Genomic DNA, 26,409 nt, shown 5'->3' with positions numbered 1-26,409 from the left:
GTCCCCCATGGATGCCCACCCAGCAGTGTGCTCCTGTTTCTCAGTTTTCTCCAGGAATCGAGCTCCTGGCCCGGCGTGTCTAAGTGTGTCTGTGGCCCAGCAGCGTGCCCTTGCGTGTCTGGGTCCCTCTGCATGTCTCTGCCTGTCCTAGCCTCTGCGTGTCAATGACGTCGAAGAGAGAGAGAGAGAGAGAGAGAGTTTGTGTGTGTGTGTGTGTGTGTGTGTGTGTCCTTGTCCGCAGAGCTGTGAGAGTGAGGGGGAGTGGAGGGCCGAGGAGGCTTGGCTGGGGCTGGGCTGGGGGTGGAGGCGGGGAGAGGGGCGTCACGGGCTGAGTAGAGAGGGGAGTGGAGTTCGGGAGGAATGTTTACGAGACACATAGTCCAGAGGGACAGCGCCCAGAGCGCGGATAGAGAGACACACAGCCTCACTGGCCCAGGACTGGGACATAGCCACCAGGGTCCCCTTCCCCCTCCTCGGCTCCCTTCCTGGCCCCTTTAAGAAAGGGCTGATCCGCTCCTCTCTGAGTTAACCCCTGATGGTCCAGGTGGCCCCTGGGCTCTGGCCCCGGTGGGCGGAGGCAAAGGGGGAGCCAGGGGCGGAGAAAGGGTTGCCTGAGTCTAGGAGTGAGAGAAGGAGGCAGGGGTGCTGGGAAGGCGGCTGTGAGCCGAGCCAGGGGAGAGGGCCCCCCTGCCACTGTGCCAGGCAGGCAGTGCCAAATCCGGGGAGCCCGGAGCTGGGGGGAGGGCTGGGGACAGCCCGGCCCTGCCCCCTCCCCTGCAGGGAGCCCAGCAACTTCTGAGGAAAGTTTGGCACCCGTGGCGTGGCGGTGCACCAGGATGGGCAGGGTCCTACTGGCCTGGTGCTTGGTGCTGTGCGGCTGGGCTTGTGTGGCCCCCAGGGGTGAGTGATGGGGGGGGCTCCTCGGGGGAGGGACTCACTCGGAGGGGCTGGGGCAGGGGTAGGAGGTGGGGGACAGTGGCAGGTGTTGGGGGGGCCTGGGCTGGCTTAGGGAGTTTCTTTGGGACAACAGAAAAAGGACTTCAAGAGAGGCAGACACAAACTCAAGAGACTCACCAGGAGCAGCAAAGGGAGGGAAAGGCAGAGAGGAAGAGAAGGGCCGGGACGACAGAAGAGAGGACCCGGAGGACAGACAGACAAGAAGCAGCTCAGGGCAGGGGCGGGGACTGGACCTGAGAAGGGGGCCGAGGAGAGAGGAGCTGAGCTGGGGGGTGCGGGGAAAGATGAAATCTTCCCGAAGTGCCACCGAGTTGGGCCGGGTGGCGGGATGAGGGCTCTGGAGCCCTGGGGGAAAACACTTGTCCCTGCCAATTCCTCCCCAACTTGTCCCTGCCCCACCAGTCCGCTCCATCTCTGGGGGTAGTGTCTCACTTTGTCTCTCTGTCTGCCTCCAGCTCTGCTCTCTCTGGGTCTCTGTTTCTCTCATAGTCTCTGCCCTTCTCTCTCCCTGCTCTCTAAGTCTCTCTCTTCTCAGCCTCCCTCTGTGACTGTCTCCCCCGTTTGCCCTCCTCTTGTCTTCTCTCTTGAGGGCCGTTTCTTCATCATCTTTGGTCCCTCCCTGTATCTCTGCTCCTCTCTGTCTCGCCTCCTGACCTTCTCTGTGCCTGACTCCTCCGTATCTCTGTCTCTCTCTGAATCTCTGCTCCTCTCTGTCTCCTGTGCCTGACTTTCTCTGGCTTCTCCCTACCCCTCCACCCTGATCTCCCTCTTCCCGCCCCCATGTCTTCCCCCCCATCCACCAGCACCAAGCAATCTAAGTCTCTAGAGACCCTAAGAGAGGACGGAGGGGCAGGGGCTGGCCCTGCCAGTCAGTCCAGGGCGTGGGAGGCTGCCAGATCCTGAGCCTCCTTCCCCGACGGGATGGACTCTGGACCCCAGTCCCCTGGGAAAGCTCCCATCCTCCCCTCAGAGCCTCCGCCCTCCACCCCCCTCTGAGGTCACTCTGCAACTATGTGGCCTCAGGGCCTGGCGGGGTCCTGGCGGATGGTGGGCAGGCAGGGAACGGGTGGAACTGAAGGCCGGAACTGAAGGAGCCGGGAAGTTCCTAAGCGAACTCTTCCCATTTCCCCTGCAGGCACACAGGCTGAAGAAAGCCCCTTCGTGGGCCACCCAGGGAATATCACAGGTGCCCGGGGACTCACAGGGACCCTTCGGTGTCAGCTCCAAGTTCGGATTCGGGGAGAGCCTCCCGAGGTGCACTGGCTTCGGGACGGACAGATCCTGGAGATCGCAGACATCACCCAGACCCAGGTGCCCCTGGGTGAAGAGGAGGAGGATGACTGGATATTGTTCAGCCAGCTCAGGTATGCGGCCGCCCCTCGAGTCCCACCTTCACCCCCATCATGCAAGGGGCAGAGAGCCCACCTGGGTGGGAACCCCGGCTTGACCCCTTGTCAGCTGTGTGGTTTCCAGCATGTGATGGAACCTCAAGGTTTCGCTTTCCTCTTCTGCAAATTGAGTTAATAATAGGACCTACTGGCCGGCGCAGAGGTTCACGCCTGTAATCCCAGCGCTTTGGGAGGCCGAGGCGGTTGGATCACCTGAGGTCAGGAGTTCAAAACCAGCCTGACCAACACGGAGAAACCGTCTCTACTAAAAATACAAAATTAGCCAGCGTAGTGGTGCATGCCTGCAATCCCAGCTACTCGGGAGGCTGAGGCAGGAGAATCGCTTGAATCTGGGAGGCAGAGGCAGCAGTGAGCCGAGATCTCGCCATTGCACTCCAGCCTGGGCAACAAGAGCTAAATTCTGTCTCAAAAATAATAATAATAGGACCTACTTCATCGTTCTCATGAGCTTCCGACCCTTCTTTCCATTCTGACAGACCCCCTCCCAGCGTCCAGCTCTGACCCAAATCTCTCTGTCTCTCCTCTTGCCCGTCAGAATCGAGTCCCTACAGCTTTCAGATGCAGGACAGTACCAGTGTTTGGCATCTGTGAGAGATCAGTCCTACGTGTCCCAGCCTGGCTACGTGGGCCTGGAGGGTGAGCTCTGCGGTCAGGGGTCCCGAGGGGTCAGAGGACGTATGGCGCTCATAGGTTGTGGAAACGCAGGAATCCTGGGCAATCAGGGATGCTGGAGGATTCAGGGTGACCCTAGGCGACATACAGCCTAGGAAGGGCAGAATTTTGGGGGTTCAGGAAGCTGGGAGTCCATATAAGTTATGGGAGCAAGGCTGGGAGGATTATATGTTCTGGGTGAAAAGACTTCCTGGGGTTAGTCGGATGTCCTGGGCATCAAACGTGATCAGGTCACAGGAGGCCATTCTGGGCTTCAGATAAGGCATCAGAGTCACACAATGGACTCCTCTCCCACAACCCCAGTGGCCTCATTTTCCTCATCTGTAGAATGAGATGAGGATGAGCTGTCAGACATTCTGGAAGAGAGACATGAGGAGCTCAGCTGTCTTGGGGGGGATCTGACCTGGGGGGAATCAGATATTGGGGTCACATGTGTTGAGGTTAGGCTCAGGTATCCTTGGGGATCAGATATAGGCAGGTCAATGACCCTGCAGCGTGGGTTTGCTGCCCAAAGCTTACAGCATCCTAGTGGTGGGTCAAACATCTAAGGGGCTCAGAGGGACTCCAGCCTCTACCACTGCCCACCACCCCCCCAGGCCTCCCTTACTTCCTGGAGGAGCCTGAGGACAGGACTGTGGCTGCCAATACCCCCTTCAACTTGAGCTGCCAAGCCCAGGGACCCCCAGAGCCCGTGGACCTACTCTGGCTGCAGGATGCCGTGCCCCTGGCCACAGCTCCAGGTCACGGCCCCCAGCGCAGCCTGCATATTCCAGGTGAGTCCAGGGATGGGGTCAGCTCCACACAGAGGGCAGGGCAGGGCTGGATCAGGAGCAAGGGAGCATCGCTGCCTCTGCGCGAGTTCCTGGCCGCCCTTCTGTTTCTCCCTCTGAGTCTGTCTCTGCCTATCTTGTTTCTCTCCATATGCCTTTTTCTGTCTCTTGGTGTCTGTGTGTCTGTGTGTGTGTGTGTGTGTGTGTGTGTGTGTGTGTGTGTCTGCTTCTCTCCCCCTCTATTAACCCCAGCCTCTCTCTGAATAGAATTCTTTGTCCTGGGTTTCCTCTGAGCTGTTCCATGACCCGATGTGTGTGGCCTGGTGCCCCTTTGTCAGCCCTTGACCCAAGCAGGGCACCAGAATCAACTGTGCCCTCCTCTCCTCCACCTCCTGCCACAACTGGCCCACCTCCTGCCCTAATAAGCCCTCCTGGCCTGGGTCAAAGCAAAGATATCCAGCTCAGGTCCCCTGGGGAGACTGAACTCAAGGAATAGAGATCAGGGAGAAAGTGGGAGACAGAGAGACAGAATGAGATACACTGGAAGTGACCCAAGATGGACACAGACAGGACAGGGAGGCCGGGCATGGTGGCTCACGCCTGTAATCCGAGCACTTTGGGAGGCTGAGGCAGGTGGATCACTTGAGGCCAGGAGTTCAAGACCAGCCTGACCAACATGGCAAAACACCGTCTTTACCAAAAATACAAAAATTAGCCAGGTGTGGTGACAGGTGCCTGTAGTCCCAGGTTCTTGGGAGGCTGAGGCTGGAGAATGGCTTGAACCCAGGAGGCAGAGGTAGCAGTGAGCTGAGATTGGGCCACTGCACTCCAGCCTGGGCGACAGAGCAGGAATGCATCTCAAAACAAAACAGAAGACAGGATAGGGAAGTCTGAGCGACAGAAACCCTCTCCTTCAGGATGACCATACCTTTCTGCACCACACAGACGAGGCAGGACCAAGCTCAGGGCTACGCAATGTTCACAGGCATGACGGGGAACCCTGGACTCTGGGGATTTTCCCTATTGATGGAGGAAAGACAGGAGCAGATGGCAGAGGCTCCGTAAAGGGAGGACTCTGCAGCCTGCAGGGCGTCAGCTTCCTGTGCTCCCAACCTGCTGCCTCTCTCTGCTGGAATGAGGGGCCTTTCACCTGGGGGTCTCCAAGGTGGAGGGAGGGGTTCACATTCCCAACATTCCTGTGACCCTGAGTTGCAAGGAAGACCTGGTGGGCGTGCTGGCCCCAGAGGGCTGACTCAGGCCCATGGCTCGAGTGAGTGGCCCAGTGGGGACCAGGAGCTGGGGCATGAGTCAGCCTGCCAGGTCCCATGAGAAGGGGAGGGGAGGGAGAGAAATGGGGGCTACACAGGTGTGAGGGGCTGTGCCTGTCTGTGTGGTGGTGGTGGGGTGTCTGGATATCCATGTGGCTCTGGGTCCGAGTGTTAGTGTATCTGTAAACACAACCTCTGTGTGAGGGTGTGCCTTGGCAAGGATGGACTTCTGTGGATGTCCTATGTGTGGTGTGTGTGTGTGTCTGTGTGTGTGTGTGTGTGTGTGTGTGTGTGTCACTAAGAATATTTCCTTCAGCTTGGATTCTGTCCCAATGTGTGTTTGGGTCTTCATAACATGTCTTTTTTTTTTTTCTTTTTGAGACGGATTCTTGCTCTGTGGCCCAGGCTGGAGTGCAGTGGCGCTGTCTCGGCTCACTGCAACCTCCACCTCCCAGGTTCAGGCCATTCTCCTGCCTCAGCCTCCTGGGTAGCTGGGATTACAGGCGTGTGCCACCACACCTGGCTAATTTTTATATTTTTAGTAGAGATGGGGTTTCACAATGTCGGCCACGCTGGTTTTAAACTCCCGACCTGTGATCCGACCATCCTGGCCTCCCAAAGTGCTAGGATTACAGGTGTGAGCCACCACGCTCGGCCACCATAGCATGTCTCTGTACGTTTCTCAGGGGCTGCCCATGTGTGAGGGTCTGTGTGTGTGTGCATGACTCAGTATACCAGTGTCAGCCTGTGCCTATCCCTCTTTTTTGTGTTTGTGTGTTCACAGCTGAGACTCACTGTATAAAAGTAGAGTATGCGTGGAGGGGTTGTGGATTTGGGGCTATGGTCCACACTTCTCTGTATGCAGGTGGTAGTGTCAGCCCACAGGTGTGCAGCTATGGGTGTGAGTGTGTCCTGTGTCCTTGTGAGAGCTGCTCTTCCCCTGCAGAATCAGGATGTGTCCACGGATAACTTGTGTTTCTTTTTTTTTTTTTTTTTTGAGACAGAATCCCACTCTGTGGCCCAGGCTGGAGTGCAGTGGTGGGATCTCATCTCACTGCAACCTCCACCTCCTGGGTTCAAACAATTCTCTTGCCTCAGCCTCCCAAGTAGCTGGGACTACAGACATGCATCACCAGACAGGCTAATTTTTTTGTATTTTTAGTAGACACAGGGTTTTGCCATGTTGGCCAGGATGGTCTTGATCTCCTGACCTCGTGATCCGCCCCCCTCGACCTCCCACAGTGGTGGGATTACAGGCATGAGCCACCACACCCATTGCAACTGTGTTTTTTGCATCAGTCTGTGCCTTGGTGAACATGAAGCCACCTGGGCGCATCCAGCTTCATCTTACCACGCAGATGAAGGCTTGGCTGTGTGTTGGTTCGCATCGGTGTGTCTGTGTCTGAACAGGTCAACATGACCCTTCATTGTGTCTTGGTGTGTATTTATCTGTCCACCTCGACTCCAGGTATGCTGTTGCTTGGTGTGTGTCTCTCACTATACAAGGGTGTTTAGGCTTCTGTGTGTCGGCATCAGCCTAGACGTATATTATGTTGCTAGGTGTTCGTAATTAATGTGTACACATGTGATTGTGTGTTTATGTGTCTGTCCCACGTTGGCTTGTTTGCGTGTGTCTCTTTATGAATGTGCATCAGTGTCAGCCCCTGTGTGTATGTGTGTGAATCATGGTGTTTTTGTGTCACTGTGTGTTTGTGACATCAGCCCTTGAGTATCTTGTGCCACTAACTTATCAAGTGCTGCATTTTCTGTGCACTTGTGAATCTGTGCCAATAACGGCCGCTGTGTGTTTAAATGTGATTCATTGTGAGTGTGTGTTGGGGGGGTGCTATGTGAAGGAATTTTGTCCATTTGTGTGTGTCTGTCCCTGTATCTGACTCAGGGTGTGCCCCTCCTCCTTCCATCCCTCTCTCTCTGGAAAAGCTGGGGCAGAGAGCAGGGGTTGTGGGGGGATGGTCTGAACATCTGGAAAGCACATCTGGAGTCAGACTGCTCCTGTCCTCCTGGGGTAAAGCAGCAGCCCTCTGGAGGGGAAGGGGTCCTAGACCCTCCTGTCCCCTTCACTCAAGGTGCGGCCGTTGGGGCCTGGGAAGGGGGATCCCAGCTCTGGCTCCTAGCTCCGGAGGCCGGCCGGAAGCGCTGGGGTGGGGAGGTGCCCCAGTGACTCACGCGGGGGCAGGAATGCTGCGGTCGGAACGGACCCGACTCCAAAACCCACCTCCCACCCCAGGGCTTCTCTGGCCGGCAGCGCCAGCTCCCGCGCGCTGACCCTGGCGGGGCCCCACGTGCCAGGTGGCTGGACCCGACCCAGGCTCCCCACCCCCTCTCGGGCCGTCCGCCCGGGACTGTACTGTTTCTCCTGCCGGCGCGGGGGCGCGGGGGCTGTGGCGCGGGCACCTGACCTTGGCTGGGAACGACCACCTAGGAAGCTGTGGATGAGGAGCTCCCCTACCCACCCCCTTCCGGCCTCTGCAGACTTTGTCCCATTCCACTCCCTCCGCTGACACAGAAAAGTAAACTTTGTGTCGGCGGATGGAGAGCCTCCCCCGTGAACGCGGTGGGAAACATAGGCGCATCCGCACGGAGCAAACACGAGAGACAGGCACACCGATAACACATGCACGTACACACCCTCCGCAGATACACGCAGGGCCACAAACATACCAGCTCAGAAACGCAGTCACAGATGCACAAGCACACGCGTAAACAACACGCAGAATTGCAGTCGTACTTGCGAGACTTGGACCCGGGGCTGGGCACGAGGTGGCTCAGCCTGCAATCCGAGCACTTTGGGAGGCCGAGGCAGGAGGATCGCTTGAGGCCGAGAGTTCGAGACCAGCCTCGGCAACATAGTGAGACCTTCCCCCACTCCCTTCTTCTCTACAAAAAAATTTAAAAATTAGCCAAGAGTGGTGACCGCTTGTAGTCCCAGCTACTCGGGAAGATGAGACAGGAGGATCTCTTGAGCTCTGGAGGTCAAGGCTGCAGTGAGCTGTGATTGTGCCACTGCACTCCAGCCTTGGTGACCGAATAAGACCCTGTCTCAAAAAACAAAATGAAGCCAGGCAAGTGGCTCACGCCTGTAATCCTAGCACTTTGGGAGGCCAAGGTGGGTGAATCACCTGAGGTCAGGAGTTCGAGATCAGCCTGGCCAACATGGTGAAACCCTGTCTTAAAAATAAAAACAAAAACGAAAAAATTGGTCCTTCTTACCTCCTAGACATTGTGTGTGTGTGGGGGGACTGGGGGTTGTCTATGTTTCTATGTGCATCTATGTTGAGTAGTTCCCCTTATCCTCCATCATATGAATAACATTAAACCCTTTGTATACTGTGCATAACTTTCTTTTTCCTTCACAATTTCGCGGATACATTGTTTCTTATTGTAGATCTTAGCAACTTCTGTGTATGTGATTTTCTTTTCCTAAGTGGAGAACTTTCACCTTTTCACTTAAAAGGAAGTACTTTAAGACTTCCCTTTGACCTATCGGAATTGCAGGCATCACTATTTTGCACCTTGGGGCCATTTTTTTTTTCTTTTATTTTGAGACAGAGCCTTGCTCTGTCCCCCAGGCTGGAGGGCAGTGGCGCGACCTCTGCTCACTGCAACCTCCGCCACTCAGATTCTAGTGATTATGGTGCCTCAGCCTCCTGAGTAGCTGGGATTACAGGCATCCGCCACCACGCCCGGCTGATCTTTTGTATTTTTGGTAGCGATGGGGGTTTCAATATGTTGCCCAGTCTTGTCCTAAACTCCTAACTCAAAGGATCCACCCACCTCGGCCTCCCAAAGTGCTGGGATTACAGGCACAAGCCACAGCACCTGGCCATGCCATTATTTAGAAAAATAAAGGTTCCTTGAACACCAGCACTACCACACCAGGAGAGTCGATCTGATAGCTGAGTGACTCACAGAAAGATATCAGATACAGCACTGAGATGCTGAACAAAGGGGATTCACATCCCAGGTGGACCAGAGCAGGATGGCGTGAGGTTTCATCACAGTACTCAGAACAGCATGCAATTTAAAACTTAGGAGTTATATCTGGAATTTTCCATCGATTATTTTTGGACCAAGAGTAACTGAAACCTCTAAAAGTGAAGCCTTGGCCTGTCTCACATAGCGAGACCCCTCTTCTCTACAAAAACATTTAAAAATTAGCCAAGTGTGGTGGTGGCTGCCTCTAGTCCCAGCTGCTCAGGAGGATGAGACAGGAGAATTGCTTGAGCCGAGATCGCGCCACTGCACCCCAGCCTGGGCAATACGAGTGAAACTCGGTCTCAAAAATAAATAAATAAATAAAAATAAAGCGATGCCTTAGATAAAAGGGGACTGATGTATATTGTGTAGTGGCGTGTGTTGGCCCAGGAACCATTCCTGCCCCTCTCTGATCCTGGGTCCTCCCCTCATATGACTCCCTAGGACTGAACAAGACATCCTCTTTCTCCTGCGAAGCCCATAACGCCAAGGGGGTCACCACATCCCGCACGGCCACCATCACAGGTGACAGGGTTGGGAGCTGGGGAGCTGGGTGTCAGAGGGCGGGGCTTAGGTCAGGGGTCAGAGTGGGGGCAGAGAGCAGGGTAGAGAGCTTTGAGCAAAGACTCCCCAGGGTCAATCCCTCTGGTTTCTCCACAGTGCTCCCCCAGCAGCCCCGTGACCTCCACCTGGTCTCCCGCCAACCCACGGAGCTGGAGGTGGCTTGGACTCCAGGCCTGAGCGGCATCTACCCCCTGACCCACTGCACTCTGCAGGTGAGACCCCAAAACTCGGCTCACTTCAGTCTCAGGCCTCTTTCCACCCACACCCCCAAGCCCCATCCTTTCCCTGGGAACCCACCCCTTCTTGGCCACTGCTGAGAAGCAGTAGAGCCTTGAGGGTTAAGCCAGATGTCCTGGGTTCGAATGCTGGCTCCACCACCTGCTGGCTATGTGAGCTTGGGTAGGTGGCTTAATTTATCTGGGCCTCAGTTCTCTCGTCTACAAAATGGATATAATGGTAGTGCCTACCTACCTGGTATGCTTGGTATAAAAATCCAATGAGTGAATGCAAATTACCGACTTAAAACGGTATCTAGACAGTCAAGGCTGCAGTGAGGCATGATTGAACCACTGCTCTCCAGCCTGGGTGAAAGCGTGGGACACTGTCTCAAAAGAAAAAAACAAAAAATAGTGGCTATGAATCTTCCCGTTTTCAAGGTAAGGAACTAAGGCCCAGAGAGGGGAAGTGACCTTTCCCCACTCTCCTCCCCTCCCCTCGGCTAGAAAGCCAGAGCTGAGATTCAATCCCAGAGGTCAGCTGGATTTGGAAGACCTCAAATGCCAGGTCGGGCATCAGCTGCACCCCTGCCCACATTCACCAAGTGTCCCCAGGAAAGCAGAAGTGTGTCCTCTTCCTTCTCCAGGTCTCACTTCCTGCTGCACATGGGCTAGGGCTGAAGAGTTCCAGTGGGAGGGTCACAGGGAAAAGAGAAGTGGGAGCAGGCATGGGGAGTCCTGGTAGAGGTTCCTCTTTCTGTCTGTCACTGTGGGTCAGAGAGGAGCATGGGGACAGCCTCACTCCCTCTTCCATCCTCACATCCACCATCTGCCCCCACTCCTCCCCAGGTCTCATGGTGGTGTCATTTCCCATCATGGGGGCTATGCGACTTTGAGTAAGTTGCTGAACCTCTCTGGGCCTGGGCTTCCCTGTCTGTAAAATGGGGTTGAGAAAGGAAATTGACCCCATCGGGTGGTAGTGTGAAGTCGATGAGTGCATCCAGGAATGTGCTCGGCCAGGAGCTAGATGCATACTTGGCACTGAAGAAATGTTAGCTATGCTGAGTGTCATGGCTCACACCTGTAGTACTAGCCCTTTGGGAGGTCGAGGCAGGTGGATCACTTGAGCCCAGGAGTTTGAGACCTGCCTGGTCAACATGTTGAAACCCTGTCTCTCTAAATAATTAAAAAATTAGGTGGGGTTGTGATTGTACCACTGCACTCCACGTTGTGTGACAGAGAGTCCTAAAAGAAAGAAAGAAGAGAGAAAAGGAGGAAGAAAGAAAGAAGAGGAAAAGAAGGAAGGGAGGGAGGGAGGAAGAGAGAAAGAGAAAGGAAGGAAGGAAAGAGGAGAAGAGGAAGGAAGGAAGGAGAACAAATGTTAGCTGTTGATAATTATAATGTGCAAAACAGTTTATATACATCACGTCGTTAAACCTTATACCGTGACAAGTAGGAACTGTGATGCTCATTTTCCAGAGATGGAAACTGAGACTCAGAGAAGTTAAGACACTCATTCTAGGTCGCACAGCAAACAGCATCCAACCCAGGACTTAGGTCCAAGGAATCTGGCTTTAGAGCCCACACAGTGTAGCAGTAAACTCCTTCCTGACATACTGTGTGACGGTGCGGCTGGGGTCTCCAGGGTGAAGGGAATCTGGTGGCTGCTGCATTGCGTGGTTGTGAGTTGTGTGGTTATGGGGGTTTTGTGGTTCCATGTGGCAAGGCTATTCAGGTGTATACAGCAGCGGTGGCCCCTCTATCCTGAGTGTGCCATTCCTGGGGTGGAATAAGTGTGAGAGCCTGTGCCTCTATGCAGAGCTTGACATTTGTTACCAGGAAATGCACATAAAATAATAAGTAACAGGCCAGGCGCAGTGGCTCATGCCTGTACTCCCTTCAGTTTAGGAGGCTGAGGCAGGTGGATCACGAGGTCAGGAGTTCAAGACCAGCCTGGCCAAGATGGTGAAACCCCGTCTCTACTAATAATACAAAAATTAGCTGGGCATGGTGGCAGGTGCCTGTAATCCCAGCTACTCAGGAGGCTGAGGCAGGGAATTGCATGAACCCAGGAGGTGGAGATTTCAGTGAACGGAGATCACGCCACTGCACTCCAGCCTAGGTAACAGAGTGAGAATCCATCTGAAAAAAAATAATAAGTGGCAAACACTCAGTATGCACAAGCAGTCTTCTAAATGCTGATATGCCCTAATTCAGTCAACCTGTGAAGCAGGGAGCCACTGTCATCCCATTTTACAGATGAGAAGACCGAGACACACAGCTAGGGAATGGTAGAGCCTGGATTTGAGCCCTGGATCCAGCATCCATGCTCCTCAGCACTAGGCTAAACTGTCTCTGTGCACAGATAAGAGGTATTGTTACCATTACTGATGTTCTTACCACCAGTAGAGCGAAGACTCTAGGGACAGGACGGGAGGCCGAGGCAGGCGGATCACTTGAAGTCATGAGTTCAAGAACAGCCTGACCAACATGGTGAAACCTCGTGTCTACTAAAATTACAAAAAAGCTGGGCATGGTGGCACATGCCTGTAGCCCCAGCTACTTGGGAGGCTGAAACAGGAGAATTGCTTGAACCTGGGAGGTAGAGGTCGCAGTGAGCCAAAATCACGCCACTACACTCCGACCTGGGTGACAGAACAAGACTTCCTCTCAAAAAAACAAACAAAAACATTAGCCAGGCATGGTGGCACACGCCCATAATCCCATCTATTTGGGAGGCCGAGACCTGGGAGGCAGAGGTTGCAGTGAGCCAAGATCACACCACTGCACTCCAGCCTGGGTGACGAAATGAGACTCGTTACATGCATAATCTTCAGTGCACCTCTACATCAAGCTTGTCTAATGCATGTGGCCCAGGACAGTTTCAAATTCGGCCCAACACAAATTCATAAACTTTCTTAAAACATTATGAGATTTTAGCCAGGTGTGGTGGTGCACACCTGTGGTCCTGGCTGCTCAGGAGGCTGAGGCAGGAGAATTGCTTGAACCCAGGAGGCAGAGGCTGCTGTGAGCTGAGATCACGTCACTACTGCACTCCAGCCTGAGTGACACAGTGAGACTCCATCTCAAAAAAAAAAATTGGCCGGGCGCGGTGGCTCAAGCCTGTAATCCCAGCACTTTGGGAGGCCGAGGCGGGTGGATCACAAGGTCAAGAGATCGAGACCATCCTGGTCAACATGGTGAAACCCCATCTCTACTAAAACTACAAAAAATTAGCTGGGCATGGTGGCGCGTGCCTGTAGTCCCAGCTACTCAGGAGGCTGAGGCAGGAGAATTGCCTGAACCCAGGAGGCAGAGGTTGCGGTGAGCCGAGATCGCGCCATTGCACTCCAGCCTGGGTAACAAGAGCGAAACTCCGTCTCAAAAAAAAAAAAAAAAATTATGAGGTTTGTGATTTTTTTTTTTTAGCTCAACAACTATCGTTAGTGTTAGTGTATTTTATGTGTGGTCCAAGACAATTCTTCTTCTTTTACTATGGCCCAGGAAAGCCAAAAGATTGGACACCCTTGAGATTGTTTTACACACATATTCACCATGTAACCACCCTTCAAATCAAGACACAAACTCTTTCTTCAAGAAGGCTCCCTCAGGCCTCAGAGATGACTACCCTTCTGCTTCTAGAACATTGCTTCTGCCTGTAGTATAATGCCATATAAATGGGATCTCACAGTATCGTGCTTTCATTATTCACTCTGTCTCTCAGGCTGGAGTGTAGTGGTGTGATCTCGGCTCACTGCAACCTCTGCCTCCTGGGTTCAAGCGATTCTCCTACCTCAGCCTCCTGAGTAGCTGGGATTACAGGCGAGCCTCACCACAGCCAGCTAACTGTTTGTATTTTTGGAAGAGACGGGGTTTCACCACATTGGCCAGGCTGGTCTCGGACTCCTAACCTCAAGTGATCCACCCACCTCGGCCTCCCAAAGTGCTGGGATTCCAGGCGTGAGCCGCCATGCCTAGTCTATCTGCATTGTTATCACCAACACACTCACTATGCGTCGTTATTATCAGTGCTCACCACCTGCCTTGCACTGTGGCATCCTTTGGGCATAACTAGATTTAATCTTTAAACAATCCTGTAAGGCGTTTGATCCTCTAAGGCCCCATTTGCCAAGGAGAAAATTGAGGCTCGGAGAGGTTAGAGTCTTGCCAAAGGTGGCTTTTGGAAGTGATGACAGAACCACACGGTGCAGCTAAACGAGCTCGTTGCTTTGCAAATCCAGGTGCCAGTGTTGACCTAGCAAGGTGCTGTAACACACACGCGCACGCACATACACACACACACACACACACACAGACCTTTGCAACGTTGTGCCGTCACATTGGGGCCATCACCATTGGGAGCTGTGTGACCATCTCGTGTGACTGCGTGATTATCCTGTCTTCACACCCTTCCCTCTCCCCAGGCAGTGCTGTCAGACGATGGGGTGGGCATCCAGGCAGGAGAACCAGATCCCCCCGAGGAGCCCCTCACCTTGCAAGCATCCGTGCCCCCCCACCAGCTTCGGCTGGGCAGCCTCCATCCTCACACCCCTTACCACATCCGCGTGGCATGCACCAGCAGCCAGGGCTCCTCACCCTGGACCCACTGGCTTCCTGTGGCGACACCGGAGGGAGGTAAGAAGGGCTGGAGAGGGAGACGTCACCCCTGCCCCACTAGATCTCGCTTACATCAGTGCCACCCCCATTGTCCCCTCTCACCCTTTTCCCTGTCATGGCCTCGATCTCCTTCCCGTCCAGTCTCTGACCCCTCACTGACCTCTTTCCCAGCCCTCCTCTCCCCCACACTTCCGCTTATGGGAGGCCTGCATGAGCTGCCCACGTGCGTGCCCTTAGTACCCTGCACCCACTTCCTGGGAACAGGGGAGGGGGTCAGGAAGAGGTAGGAGTGCCAACTTCCCCTCTTCCCTTTCCTCCAGTGCCCCTGGGCCCCCCTGAGAACATTAGTGCAACTCGGAATGGGAGCCAGGCCTTTGTGCAATGGCAAGAGCCCCGGGCACCCCTGCAGGGTACCCTGTTAGGGTACCGGCTGGCGTATCAAGGCCAGGACACCCCAGAGGTGGGTGCTGCTGGTGGGATTGGAGTGGAGTGGCTGGGGGAGGAGGGAGACAGGGAGGAGGAGATATCAGGTCAGACATGGACAGTTGTGCAGGCTGGGTAGTACACAATTGCTGTATACCTAGTGGGGCACATTCGGGGAAGGTTCACATTCACATCCTGGGAGAATAAGGCGGTCTAGGGGAGGCCATGGGGACTGTCTGTTTATGAAGCACTGCAAAAGAATTTCAGCACACTCATATTTACTGTAAGGATTTTACAGCAGACAGTTGTATAGCACTTTGAGGAAGGGGTACCTTTTCCCGATTTGCACAAAGGCACGCGTGTCGGGGTTAGCAGTAGCCTGACGTAGGGAGAGAGGATGGAAAGGGAATCTAGAAGCGGGTGGAGGGATGCAGGTTAAAGGATGAGGATGAGAGATAGAGGGGAGGACGAGGGAGGGTGAGGGTTGGAGGGTGGGGAGAGGGCTTTGAGAAAGAGATGGGGTGTTGGGGCCAAGAGTAGAGGCTTAATAGCTGGGGGGCTGAGGTTCTACCCCGATGCCACTTCTGGACCTCCTAGGTGCTCATGGACATAGGGCTAAGGCAAGAGGTGACCCTGGAGCTGCAGGGGGACGGGTCTGTGGCCAACCTGACGGTGTGTGTGGCAGCCTACACTGCTGCTGGGGATGGACCCTGGAGCCTCCCAGTACCCCTGCAGGCCTGGCACCCAGGTAAGTCCAAAGCCATATCCAACTCGCTTCAACCTTGTCTCTCCCTGACAGCCCTGACTTCCTCCCTGTACCTTACAGTGTTACTGCAACCTAGGCACTGTTCCTGCCCTGAGCCTTACTGAGAGCCGCCCTCACTCCTTTACCCATGCCATGGCCTCACTCCCTTACCCATGCTATGGCCTCACTCCTTTACCCGTGCCACGGCCTCACTCCTTTACCTGTGCCAGGCCCTCATTCCCTTACCCGTGCCACGGCCTCACTTACCTACCCATGCCACACCCTCACACCCTCACTCCCTTACCTGTACCAAGCCCTCATTCCCTTACCCATGCCATGCCCTCACTCCCTTACCTGTGCCATGCCCTCACTCCCTTACCCGTGCCATGCCCTCACTCCCTTACCTGTACCACGCCAGTCTTGTCCTCTCTGAGCACGTCTCCTCTCTGTCCTTTATTCTCACAGGGGAAGCACAGCCAGTCCACCAGCTGGGTAAGGGCTTCCACAACCCCTCTCCCCCCTCCCTACCCGCCACACCTAGTGGGGGCCCTGTCACCATTCATACTCATTGCACATCCCTTTCATGTTTCTCAAATTCATCGCTCCAACCTACTTCTTGCGTTTGTGCGGTCCTTGATGGAGGTGCCCAGCATGGCCTAGCATAGCACATTGTAGGTACTCAGGGAATGACAGATGGGTGAGTGGATGGATGAGCAGATGGATGGATGGATGGATGGATAGATGGAGAGTGGATGGGTAGGTGGGTCAGTGAATGAATAGATGGGTGGGTAGATGGATGGACAGTTAAAAGACTGGATGGTGAGTGGATAAATGGATGGGTGGATGGGTAGATGGGTGGGTGGGTGGATGGATGGATGGATATATGGAGGGTGGTTGGGTGGGTGGGTCAACGGATTAGTAGATGGGTGGCTAGGTAGATGAACAGTTAAAGACTGGATGGTGAGTGGATAGATGGATGGATGGGTGGGTGGATGAATTAATAAATGGATGGATGAACAGGTGGACGGATGGACAGATGGATGGACTTGTGAGTGGATGAATGTATACGTAGAAAGGTGGATGGATGGATGGATGGACGGATGGACAGATGGATGAGGTATCCTTCTCACATCCATCCCTCTTAAATATTTCTCCAACAATTCCCAAACATTCCTCCTACACCTGTTGTACCCTCTGGGCACTATTACAGCTCACTTTTGTAACTCAACCCACCAGCTTTAAGTACTTGTCACATACCTTCCTGCCTTTCTTCACAAACCCTTTCCACGCTCGCTCCACCCTCCTTTCACATACATCCCGTTATAAGCCATTCCTCCCACATGACTCCCAAGGCCCACTGACACACAGACTTCTCATCCACAAACCCTGATCACCTTGTACGCACTTACACGCCTTCCACACTGCAAACGCTGAAAAATGCCGCCACAACTTTCTTGCACCCAATTCTCCTTGCATGCTCACCCCACGCTCCAAAGACATCATTCCCTCACCCTTCACTACTCCCAACCCATCTCGCTCTCTGCACACTCACACTGAATGCGCCTTGCACACTCAGCACATAACCATCTCCATTTTTTTTTTCTTTTTCTTTTTTTTTTTTTTTTTTTTTCCGGCAGAGTCTCACACCCCGTCACCAGGCTGGAGTGCAGTGGTGTGATTTTGGCTCACTGCAAGCTCCGCTTCCTGGGTTCAAGAGATTCTCCTGCCTCAGCCTCCCAAGTAGCTGGGATTACAGGCATGAGCCACCATGCCCAGTTAATTTTTGTATTTTTAGTAGAGACAGGGTTTCGCCATGTTGGCCAGGCTGGTCTCGATCTCCTAACCTCATAATTCACCCACCTGGGCCTCCCAAAGTGCTGGGATTACAGGTGTGAGCACCCGGCAACCACCTCCATTTCTTACACACGTCATTCCACCCCTGCCTTTTCACACCCCCTTTCTGTGCATCTCATACTCCTCATCTGCTCTTCTCACCGCACTCTTCTCTCACACTGAAATTACATCCATAAAGTTCTTTGCTCATTCCTTGTACCTAAGACTTCATGAATACTCTTCCCACTTCACAAACCCCCAACTCTTCCAGCAGCCATCAACCCTGTTTATGCTTACCATGCCCCTTTGGATATTTATTTCACCCTCATTCTTTGCTCCATGGAAACGCTTGTGGCCTGGCGCAGTGGCTCACGCCTGTAATCCCAGCACTTTGGGAGACCCGAGGCAAGTGGATTGCCTGAGGTCAAGAGTTTGAGACCATCCTGGCCAACATGGGGAAACCCGGTCTCTACTAAAAATACAAAAATTAGCTGGGCATGGTGGCCCAAGCCTGTAATCCCAACTACTCAGGAGGCTGGGGCACAAGAATTGCTTGAACCTGAGAGGCAGAGGCTACAGTGAGCCAAGATGGCGCTACTGCACTCCAGCCTGGGCAACAGAGCGAGACTCTGTCTCAAAAACAAAAAATTAGCCGGGTGGCACAGACCCGTGATCTCAGCTACTCAGGAGACATGGTGAAACCCTGTCTCTACTAAAAAAAGGAATACAAAAATTAGCCAGGCATGGTGGTGCATGCCTGTAATCCCAGCTACTTGGGAGCTGGGACAGGAGATTCACTTGAACCTGGGAGGTGGAGGTTGCAGTGAGCTGAGATGGGGCCACTGCACTCTGGCCTGGGCGACAGAGTGAGACCCTGTCACAAACAAACAAACAAACAAAAACAGAAAAAGAAGAAAGAAAGAAACCGCTTTTGTAGTCATCGCATACTCCTTGAAAGATATTCCTTAGTCCTTCCTCCACCTTCCCCACTCACCTGTTTATCTACACTCTAGTCCACGCTCCTTGCACGAGCATAACATTTCTCACACTAACCTCTGCTGTTTGAGATTTCTCCACACCCATCTCATGTTCATCAAGCCCTCTTGGCACACTCACAGCCCATTCCACACTCACTACACGCTCCTCAAACATCCATCCCACTCTCTCTTTCTTTTTCTTTTTTTTTTTTTTTTTTTTTTTGAGACGGAGTCTTGCTCTGTCACCAGGCTAGAGTGCAGTGGTGTGATCTCAGCTCACTGCAACCTCTGCCTCCTGAGTTCAAGCAATTCTCCTGCCTCAGCCTCCTGAGTAGCTGGGATTACAGGCACCCACCACCACACCTGGCTTATTTTTGTATTTTTAACAGAGACAGGGTTTCACCACGTTGGCCAGGTTGGTCTTGATCTCTTGACCTTGTTATACACCTGCCTCAGCCTCCAAAAGTGCTGGGATTATAGGTGTGAGCCGCAGCACAGGGCCTCTTTTTATTTATTTATTTATTTATTTATTTTGAGACAGAGTCTCACTCTGTCACCCAGGTTGGAGTGCAGTGGTCCGATCTTGGCTAACTGCAACCTCCACCTCCCAGATCCAAGCGATTCTCCTGTCTCAGCTTCTGAGTAGCTGGGATTACAGGTGTGCACCACTGCGCCTGGCTAATTTTTGTTTGTTTGTTTTAATTTTTTTTTTTTTTTTTTTTTGGAGACGGGGTTTCGCTCTTGTTACCCAGGCTGGAGTGCAATGGCGTGATCTCGGCTCACCGCAACCTCCGCCTCCTGGGTTCAGGCAATTCTCCTGCCTCAGCCTCCTGAGTAGCTGGGATTACAGGCACGCACCACCATGCCCAGCTAATTTTTTGTAGTTTTTTAGTAGAGACGGGGTTTCACCATGTTGACCAGGATGGTCTCGATCTCTTGACCTCGTGATCCACCCGCCTTGGCCTCCCAAAGTGCTGGGATTACAGGCTTGAGCCACCACACCCGGCCCATTTTTTTTTTTTTTTTTAAGACGGGGTTTTGCCATATTGGTCAGGCTGGTGTCGAACTCCTGACCTCAGGTGATCCACCCACCTGAGCCTCCCAAAGTGCTGGGATTACAGGCATGAGCCACCACGCCCAGCCTCTGTCCCAATCTTAACACCCATCCACAACTTTCCCACGCTTCTGCTTCAACACACACTTGTATTGCATCCATTGCATGCCCCGTCCAGCCCAGCTCATTACGATACGTGAATGTATCCATCACACACCTCATCGAGTATGTGCACTTCGTTGCCCAGACCTTCTGCCTCCCTCCCACATCACCCCTTTGGGTCCCAGAGAGCTGGATCCAAGGTCTCATCCATGACCTGTTCCTCGTGCCCCTGATAGTGAAGGAACCTCCAGCTCCTGCCCTCTCGCGGCCCTGGTGGTATGTACTGCTAGGAGCAATCGTGGCCGCTGCCTGTGTCCTCATCTTGGCTCTCTTCCTTGTCCACCGGCGAAAGAAGGAGACCCGTTACGGGTGAGTTGGAACTACAAGGGGAGGCTGTGGACTGGGATGGAGAGGCTGGAGGCAGGGAGGCCAGTGAGGAGGCTGGTGCAGGAGGAGCAATGACCAAGAATCGGAATGAAGCCAAGGGAAGCCAGGCATGGCGGCTCACACTTGTAATCCCAGCACTTTGGGGGCCGAAGCAGGTGGATCATGGATCACTTGAGGTCAGGAGTTGGACACCAGCCTGACCAACATGGCGAAACCCCATCTCTACTAAAAAATACAAAAGTTAGCGGGACGTGGTGGTGCACGCCTGTGGTCCCAGCTACTTGGGAAGCTGAGGCATGAGAATTGCTTGAACCCAGGAGGTAGAGGCTGCAGTGAGCTGAGATTGCACCACTGCATTCCAGCCTGGGTGACAGAGTGAGACTCTGTTTCAAAAAAAAAGGAATGAGGGTAAGGGTTGTGGGGAATCAATGGAAGGCAGAAGGTAGCTGCCCACTGCAAATGCTAAGGGAGCCCAAGACATGCTCAGCAAATGCTAAGGGAGAGGGCAGGCAGGGCTTGAGGCTGGGATGGTGCTTGCTCAACTGCTAGTTGAGGAGGGGGTTCCAGATGGATTTCCCTGCCCTCACCTTTTCCCCATCCCCCCAGAGAAGTGTTTGAGCCAACAGTGGAAAGAGGCGAACTGGTCGTCAGGTACCGCGTGCGCAAGTCATACAGTCGCCGGACCACTGAGGCCACCTGTAAGTGAACCCTGTGCCCTACTGCCTTGGTTTGGAGCTGAAGGCTGTAGAGAATCTGGCCTGCTGGGTTTCTGTAGATGCCTGAGCCAAAAGTTTCTGAAGGTCTTGGGATACTAGAATTTCAGAACCACAGACCCTAGAAATAGCAGAATTGTGGAACCACAAAGAATCTTCAAAGAATAGAATCTTAGACACAGTAAATCTTAGAAACACCAAAGCTGGGTGTGATGGCTTATGCCTGTAATCCCAGCACTTTGGGTGGCTGAGGTGGGTGGATCACGAGGTCAAGAGATCTCGACCATCCTGGCCAACATGGTGAAACCCCATTTCTAAATAAATAAATAATAAAAGATGATGGTGATGTGGCAATGATGACAGACAACCCTATCACTACCTACATGGCAGGCTCTTTTCTAAGCATTCTACATGTATCACCTCATTTAATCCTCAGAGCAACTCAAGAAGGCAGGGAGGCTCTGTCGCCCAGGCTGGAGTGCAATAGCACAATCTTGGCTCATTGCAACCTCCACGTCCTGGGTTCAAGCAATTCTCATGCCTTGGCCTCCCGAGTAGCTGGGATTACAGGTGCGTGGCACCATGCCTGGCTAATTTTTGCATTTTTAGTAAAGACGGGGTTTCACTATGCTGGCCAGGCTGGTCTCAAGCTCCTGGCTTCAAGTGATCCACCTGCTTTGGCCTCCCAAAGTGCTGGGATAACAGGTGTGTGCCACTGCACCCAGCCGGAGGTGGGTTTCTTATCTCCTTCCCTTCACAGATGAGGCAGCTGTGGCACAAAGTGGTTAAGTCACTTATCCAAGGCCACGGAGCTTGTAAATTGGATAGCTGGGATTTGAACTCAGCCTTTTTTTTTTTAAGACAGAGTCAAAAAAAAAAAAAAAAAAAAAAAAGCCGGGCGTGGTGGCTCACGCCTGTAATCCTAGCACTTTGGGAGGCCGAGTTGGGTGGATCACCTGAGGTCAGGAGTTCAAGACCAGCCTGGCCATCATGGAGAAACCCCATCTTTAAAAAAAAAAAAAAAAAAAAAAAAAGGAGAGAGATAGAGTCTTGCTCTGTCACCTAGGCTGGAGTACAGTGGCAGGATCTTGGCTTACTGAAACCTCTGCCTTGCGGGTTCAAGCAACTGTCCTGCCTCAGCCTCCTGAGTAGCTGAGATTACAGGCATATGCCACCACATCCGGCTAATTTCTGTATTTTTAGTAGAGATGGTGTTTCATCATGTTGGCCAGACTGGTTTCAAATTTCTGACCGCAAGTGATCCACCTGCCTTGGCCTCCCAAAGTGCTGGGATTACAGGCGTGAGCCACCATGCCCGGCCTGAAATCTATACTCTTAACTGCCACACTCTATGAACTCTTGGAATTACAGATTGGTGGAGAGATAGAATGGATCTTAGCCTGAAAAATTATATGCATATATTCTATACCCTTATACTTTTGAAATCATAAAATCTTAGAACTATAGACTCTCTACTAGAAGATTGGAGAGTCACGGAAGCTCTCAGCTAAGCAGGGATCATAGAGGCCTAATCACATCTCTTCTTTGGCCAGGTGTGGTGGCTCATGCCTGTAATCCCAGCACTTTGGGAGGTCCAGGCAGCCAGACACTTGAGGTCGGGAGTTCAAGACCAGCCTGGCCAACATGACGAGACCCCTGTCTCTACTAAAAATACAAAAATTAGCTGGACGTGGTAGCATGCATCTGTAATCCCTGCTACCCAGGAGGCTGAGGCAGGAGAATTGCTTGAATCTGAGAGGCAGAGGTTGCAGTGATTCAGCTCCAGCCTGGGCAACAGAGCATGACTATCTCAAAAAACAAACAACAAAAAAGAATCTTATCTTTGCAGTTAGGGAAACTGAAATCCAGAAACAAAAGGGAAGAGCTAGGTCTCTTCCTAGCACATAGCAAGAAGGCTGCCAGGGCCCCAGGGAGTGTTTGGAAAGGGCTGGGAAAGACATTTATTTAAGAAGAGAAGGAAGAAGTGACAATGTCCCAGTGATTTAATTGAGTGACATACAGCAGCCATTCTCAGAGTGTGAGACTGGCCCCCAATGGTCCCTGAGACCTTTGCAGGGGGTCCATAGGTCAAATCTATTTTCATATTATTACCAAGACATTATTTGCCCTTTTGCGTTCTCATTCTCTCATGAGCATTCAGTGCAGTTTTCCAGAGGCTCCCTGATGTAGGATGATGCCATCCATCACTCTGATAGCTGATGGACCTTGCGCTTCTATATTCTTATTTTAAGCATCTATCAGGACAGGTGTGGTGGCTCACGCCTATAATCCCACCACTTTGGGAGGCCGAGGCAGGTGGATTGCTTGAGGTCAGGAGTTTGAGACCAGCCTGGACAACATGGTGAAACCCCGTCTCTACTAAAATACAAAAATTAGCTGTGTGTGGTGGTGCATGCCTATAATCCCAGCTACTCGAGAGGCTGAGGAAGGATAATCGATTGAATCCAGGAGGCAGAGGTTGCAGTGAGCTGAGATTGCGCCACTGCAGTCCAGCCTGGGCAAGAGTGAGAGTCTGTCTCAAAAAAAAAAAAAAAAAAAAAGAAAAGAAAAAAAAATTAACTAAATCTGATAGTCTTTTTGTTTGTTTGTTTGATTTTGAGAAGGAGCCCAGGAGTTTGAGACCAGCATGGGCAACATGGCAAAACCCCATCTCTTCTTAAAAAAAAACACACACAAAAATTTGCTGAGTGTGATGGCACACACCTATAATCCCAGCTACTTGGGAGGGTGAGGCAATATAATTGCTTGAACCTGGGAGGTGGAGTTTGCAGCGAACTGAGATTGTGCCACTGCACTCTAGCCTAGGCTGCAGAGCGAGACTTGGTTTCAAAAAAAAAAAAAAAAATTTTTTTTTTATGAATGGGGTCTGGCTGTGTTACCCAGGCTGGTCTCAAACTCCTGGCCTCAAGTGGTCCTCCTTCCTTGGCCTCCCAAATTGCTGGGATTACAAGTGTGAACCACTGTGCCCAGCCAGTTTTATTTTTGAATACAGAAATATATATATATATATGTAACTTACATAAACAAAAGCTCTTCTTGGCAGTCCTCAGTAATTCTAACAATGTAAAGGTGTCCTGGTGTCTATTTGTCTGAGAATGATTACTATGTAACAATGAAAATGAATAAATTACAATTACACCCAACAACAACTAAATTGTAACTATTTCATAGACATCATGTTGAGCTAAAGAAGCCAGACACAAAAGAGAATATACTATGTGATTCCATTTTTATAACATTTCAAAACTAATCTATTGTAAGAGAAATCAGGAAAATGGCTACCCATAGAAGGGCAGAGCTCAGTGACTCACACCTGTAATCCCAGCACTTTGGGAGGCCCAGGTGGGTGGATAAGGAAGTCAGGAGTTCAAGACCAGCCTGACCAACATGGTAAAATCCGCCTCTAGTAAAAATACAGAATTAGCCAGGTGTGGTGGCACATGCCTGTAATGCTAGCTACTCAGGAGGCTGAGGCAGGAGAATTGCTTGAACCCAGGAGGCGGAGGTTGCAGTGAGCTGAGATCATGCCAATACATTCCAGCCTGGGCTACAGAACAAGACTCTGTCTCAAAAAAAAAAAGAAAGAAAGAAAACGAGGCCGGGCGCGGTGGCTCACGCCTGTAATCCCAGCACTTTGGGAGGCCGAGGCAGGTGGATCACGAGGTCAAGAGATCGAGACCATCCTGGTCAACATGGTGAAACCCCGTCTCTACTAAAAATACAAAAAAATTAGCTGGGCATGGTGGCGCGTGCCTGTAGTCCCAGCTGCTTGGGAGGCTGAGGCAGGAGAATTGCCTGAACCCAGGAGGCGGAGGTTGCAGTGAGCCGAGATCGCGCCATTGCACTCCAGCCTGGGTAACATGAGTGAAACTCCGTCTCAAAAAAAAAAAAAAAAGAAATATTTTTGTTTTTTGTATTTTATTTGAGATGTGGGGTCTTGCTCTGTCACCCAGACTGGGATGCAGTGGTGTGAGCTCAGCTCACTGCAACCTCCACCTCCAGGCTCAAGTGATCCTCCAAATCTCAGCCTACTGAAGTAGCCGGGACTACAGGTGTGTGCCACCACACACAGTTCATTTTTGTAATTTTTTGTAGAGATGGGGATTCACCATATTGCCCAGGCTGGTCTTAAACTCCCGGACTCAAGTGATCCACTGGCCTCGGCCTCCCAAAGTGCTGGGATTACAGGTGTGAGCCACTGTGTCTGGCAAAACAATATTTTTATTTTTGTTTTTTTTTGAAACAGAGTCTTGTTCTGACACCCAGGCTAGAGTGCAGTGGCATGATCTCGGCTCACTGCAAACTTCGTCTCCTAGGCTCAAGCGACCCTTCTGCCTCAGCCTCCCAAGTAGCTGGGAGTACAGGCGTACACCATACCTGGCTAATTTTTGTATTTTTAGTAGAGATGGAGTTTCACCATGTTAGCCAGGCTGGTCTCGAACTTCTGACTTCATGGTCCACCTGCCTCAGCCTCCCAAAGTGCTGGGATTACAGGTGTGAGCCACTGTGCCTGGCAAAATAAATATTTTTAACAACTGGTACAGCAGGGCTCTGACCCATCAGGGAGCCCACTGGAGCAAGAGTGTGACCAGGCTTTAACCCTTTAGTTCCCTTTGAGGGAAGGCTCAGGGGGTCTAGAGGAGGAGCTAGGGTGGAAGAGGCAGGGTGCTCAGGGCAGTAGCTAATTTTGAATCGATGCAGCAGTATGTCAGTGTTTCAACAATGGGTCTACCCCTACTGGTGGGTGAATGTCACCTGAATGTCAGCCCTGCCCCATGGCTTTGTCCACCCCAACCTTGTATGCAGTGAACAGCCTGGGCATCAGTGAGGAGCTGAAGGAGAAGCTGCGGGATGTGATGGTGGACCGGCACAAGGTGGCCCTGGGGAAGACTCTGGGAGAAGGTGAGTCCCCGCTGGCAGCATACACACATCCTTCTGAACTTCTGAGATCCTGCATTTCCACACCCCCACCAACTCTAGGAACCGTCCCCCCAGGCCCTCTGAGGTCAGCGTCTCTCTCTGACCCTTCACAGGAGAGTTTGGAGCCGTGATGGAAGGCCAGCTCAACCAGGATGACTCCGTCCTCAAGGTGGCTGTGAAGACAATGAAGAGTGAGTCATGTGCACACGTGTGGGACCCCCTGCCCCTTCCCTATGCCCCTGAGAAGGAAGAAAGCAGAAAAGTTAACAGCAAGTTACCCATAGCCTAGAACTTTTGAGTGGGGAGTTCGAGACCAGCCTGGCCAACATGGTGAAACCCCATCTCTACTAAAAATACAAATATTAGTCAGGCGTGATGGTGCATGCCTGAATCCCAGCCACTCAGGAGGCTGAGGCACGAGAACCTCTTGAACCAGGGAGGCAGAGGTTGCAGTGAGCTGAGATTGTACCACTGCACTCCAGCCTGGGGGACAAGGACAAAACTCCATCTCAAAAAAAAAAAAAAATTATATGGATGGTGGTGTGTGCCTGTGGTCCCAGCTACTCAGGAACCCAAGCCTAGGAGTTTGAGTCTGCAGTAAACTGTGATCGCTATGATTGTATCCAGCCTGGGTGACGTAGCAAGACCCTGTCTCAAAAAAACCAACCAATAAAATAAAATAAAAGGGAAAGCATAACAGTAGCACCTGAGAAGATTAAATGAGTTAATATACATAAAGTACTGAGTTTGGCACCTAGTACTTACT

General features: G+C 52.2%; 1 protein-coding gene across 4 annotated transcripts in view; it reads left to right on the top strand.

Moving 5' to 3' along the window:
- The first annotated feature begins 373 nt into the window (after positions 1–373).
- Positions 374–26,409, top strand: part of AXL (AXL receptor tyrosine kinase) — a 35,877-nt gene continuing 9,841 nt past the window's right edge. Inside the window, exons 1-14 of one of the 4 annotated variants that reach the window (XM_032248689.1) lie at positions 374–900; positions 2,093–2,321; positions 2,902–3,002; positions 3,635–3,811; positions 9,517–9,597; positions 9,733–9,848; positions 14,276–14,486; positions 14,789–14,928; positions 15,489–15,639; positions 16,102–16,128; positions 19,839–19,971; positions 20,596–20,687; positions 25,530–25,625; positions 25,757–25,834. In XM_032248689.1, the coding sequence (XP_032104580.1) occupies positions 837–900; positions 2,093–2,321; positions 2,902–3,002; positions 3,635–3,811; positions 9,517–9,597; positions 9,733–9,848; positions 14,276–14,486; positions 14,789–14,928; positions 15,489–15,639; positions 16,102–16,128; positions 19,839–19,971; positions 20,596–20,687; positions 25,530–25,625; positions 25,757–25,834 (1,696 nt within the window). In that variant the 5' untranslated portion in view covers positions 374–836. The remainder of the gene's footprint in view (positions 901–2,092; positions 2,322–2,901; positions 3,003–3,634; positions 3,812–9,516; positions 9,598–9,732; positions 9,849–14,275; positions 14,487–14,788; positions 14,929–15,488; positions 15,640–16,101; positions 16,129–19,838; positions 19,972–20,595; positions 20,688–25,529; positions 25,626–25,756; positions 25,835–26,409) is intronic. The other 3 variants (XM_032248687.1, XM_032248688.1, XM_032248690.1) reach the window with 3 other exon arrangements.

Source organism: Sapajus apella, unplaced genomic scaffold (genome assembly GCF_009761245.1).
Source record: "Sapajus apella isolate SASKATOON/1434 unplaced genomic scaffold, GSC_monkey_1.0 scaffold68, whole genome shotgun sequence".
NCBI classification, from domain to species: domain Eukaryota; kingdom Metazoa; phylum Chordata; class Mammalia; order Primates; family Cebidae; genus Sapajus; species Sapajus apella.
The sequence above is the reverse complement of the archived record's forward strand: the minus strand, read 5'-3'. Positions and strand labels throughout refer to the sequence as shown.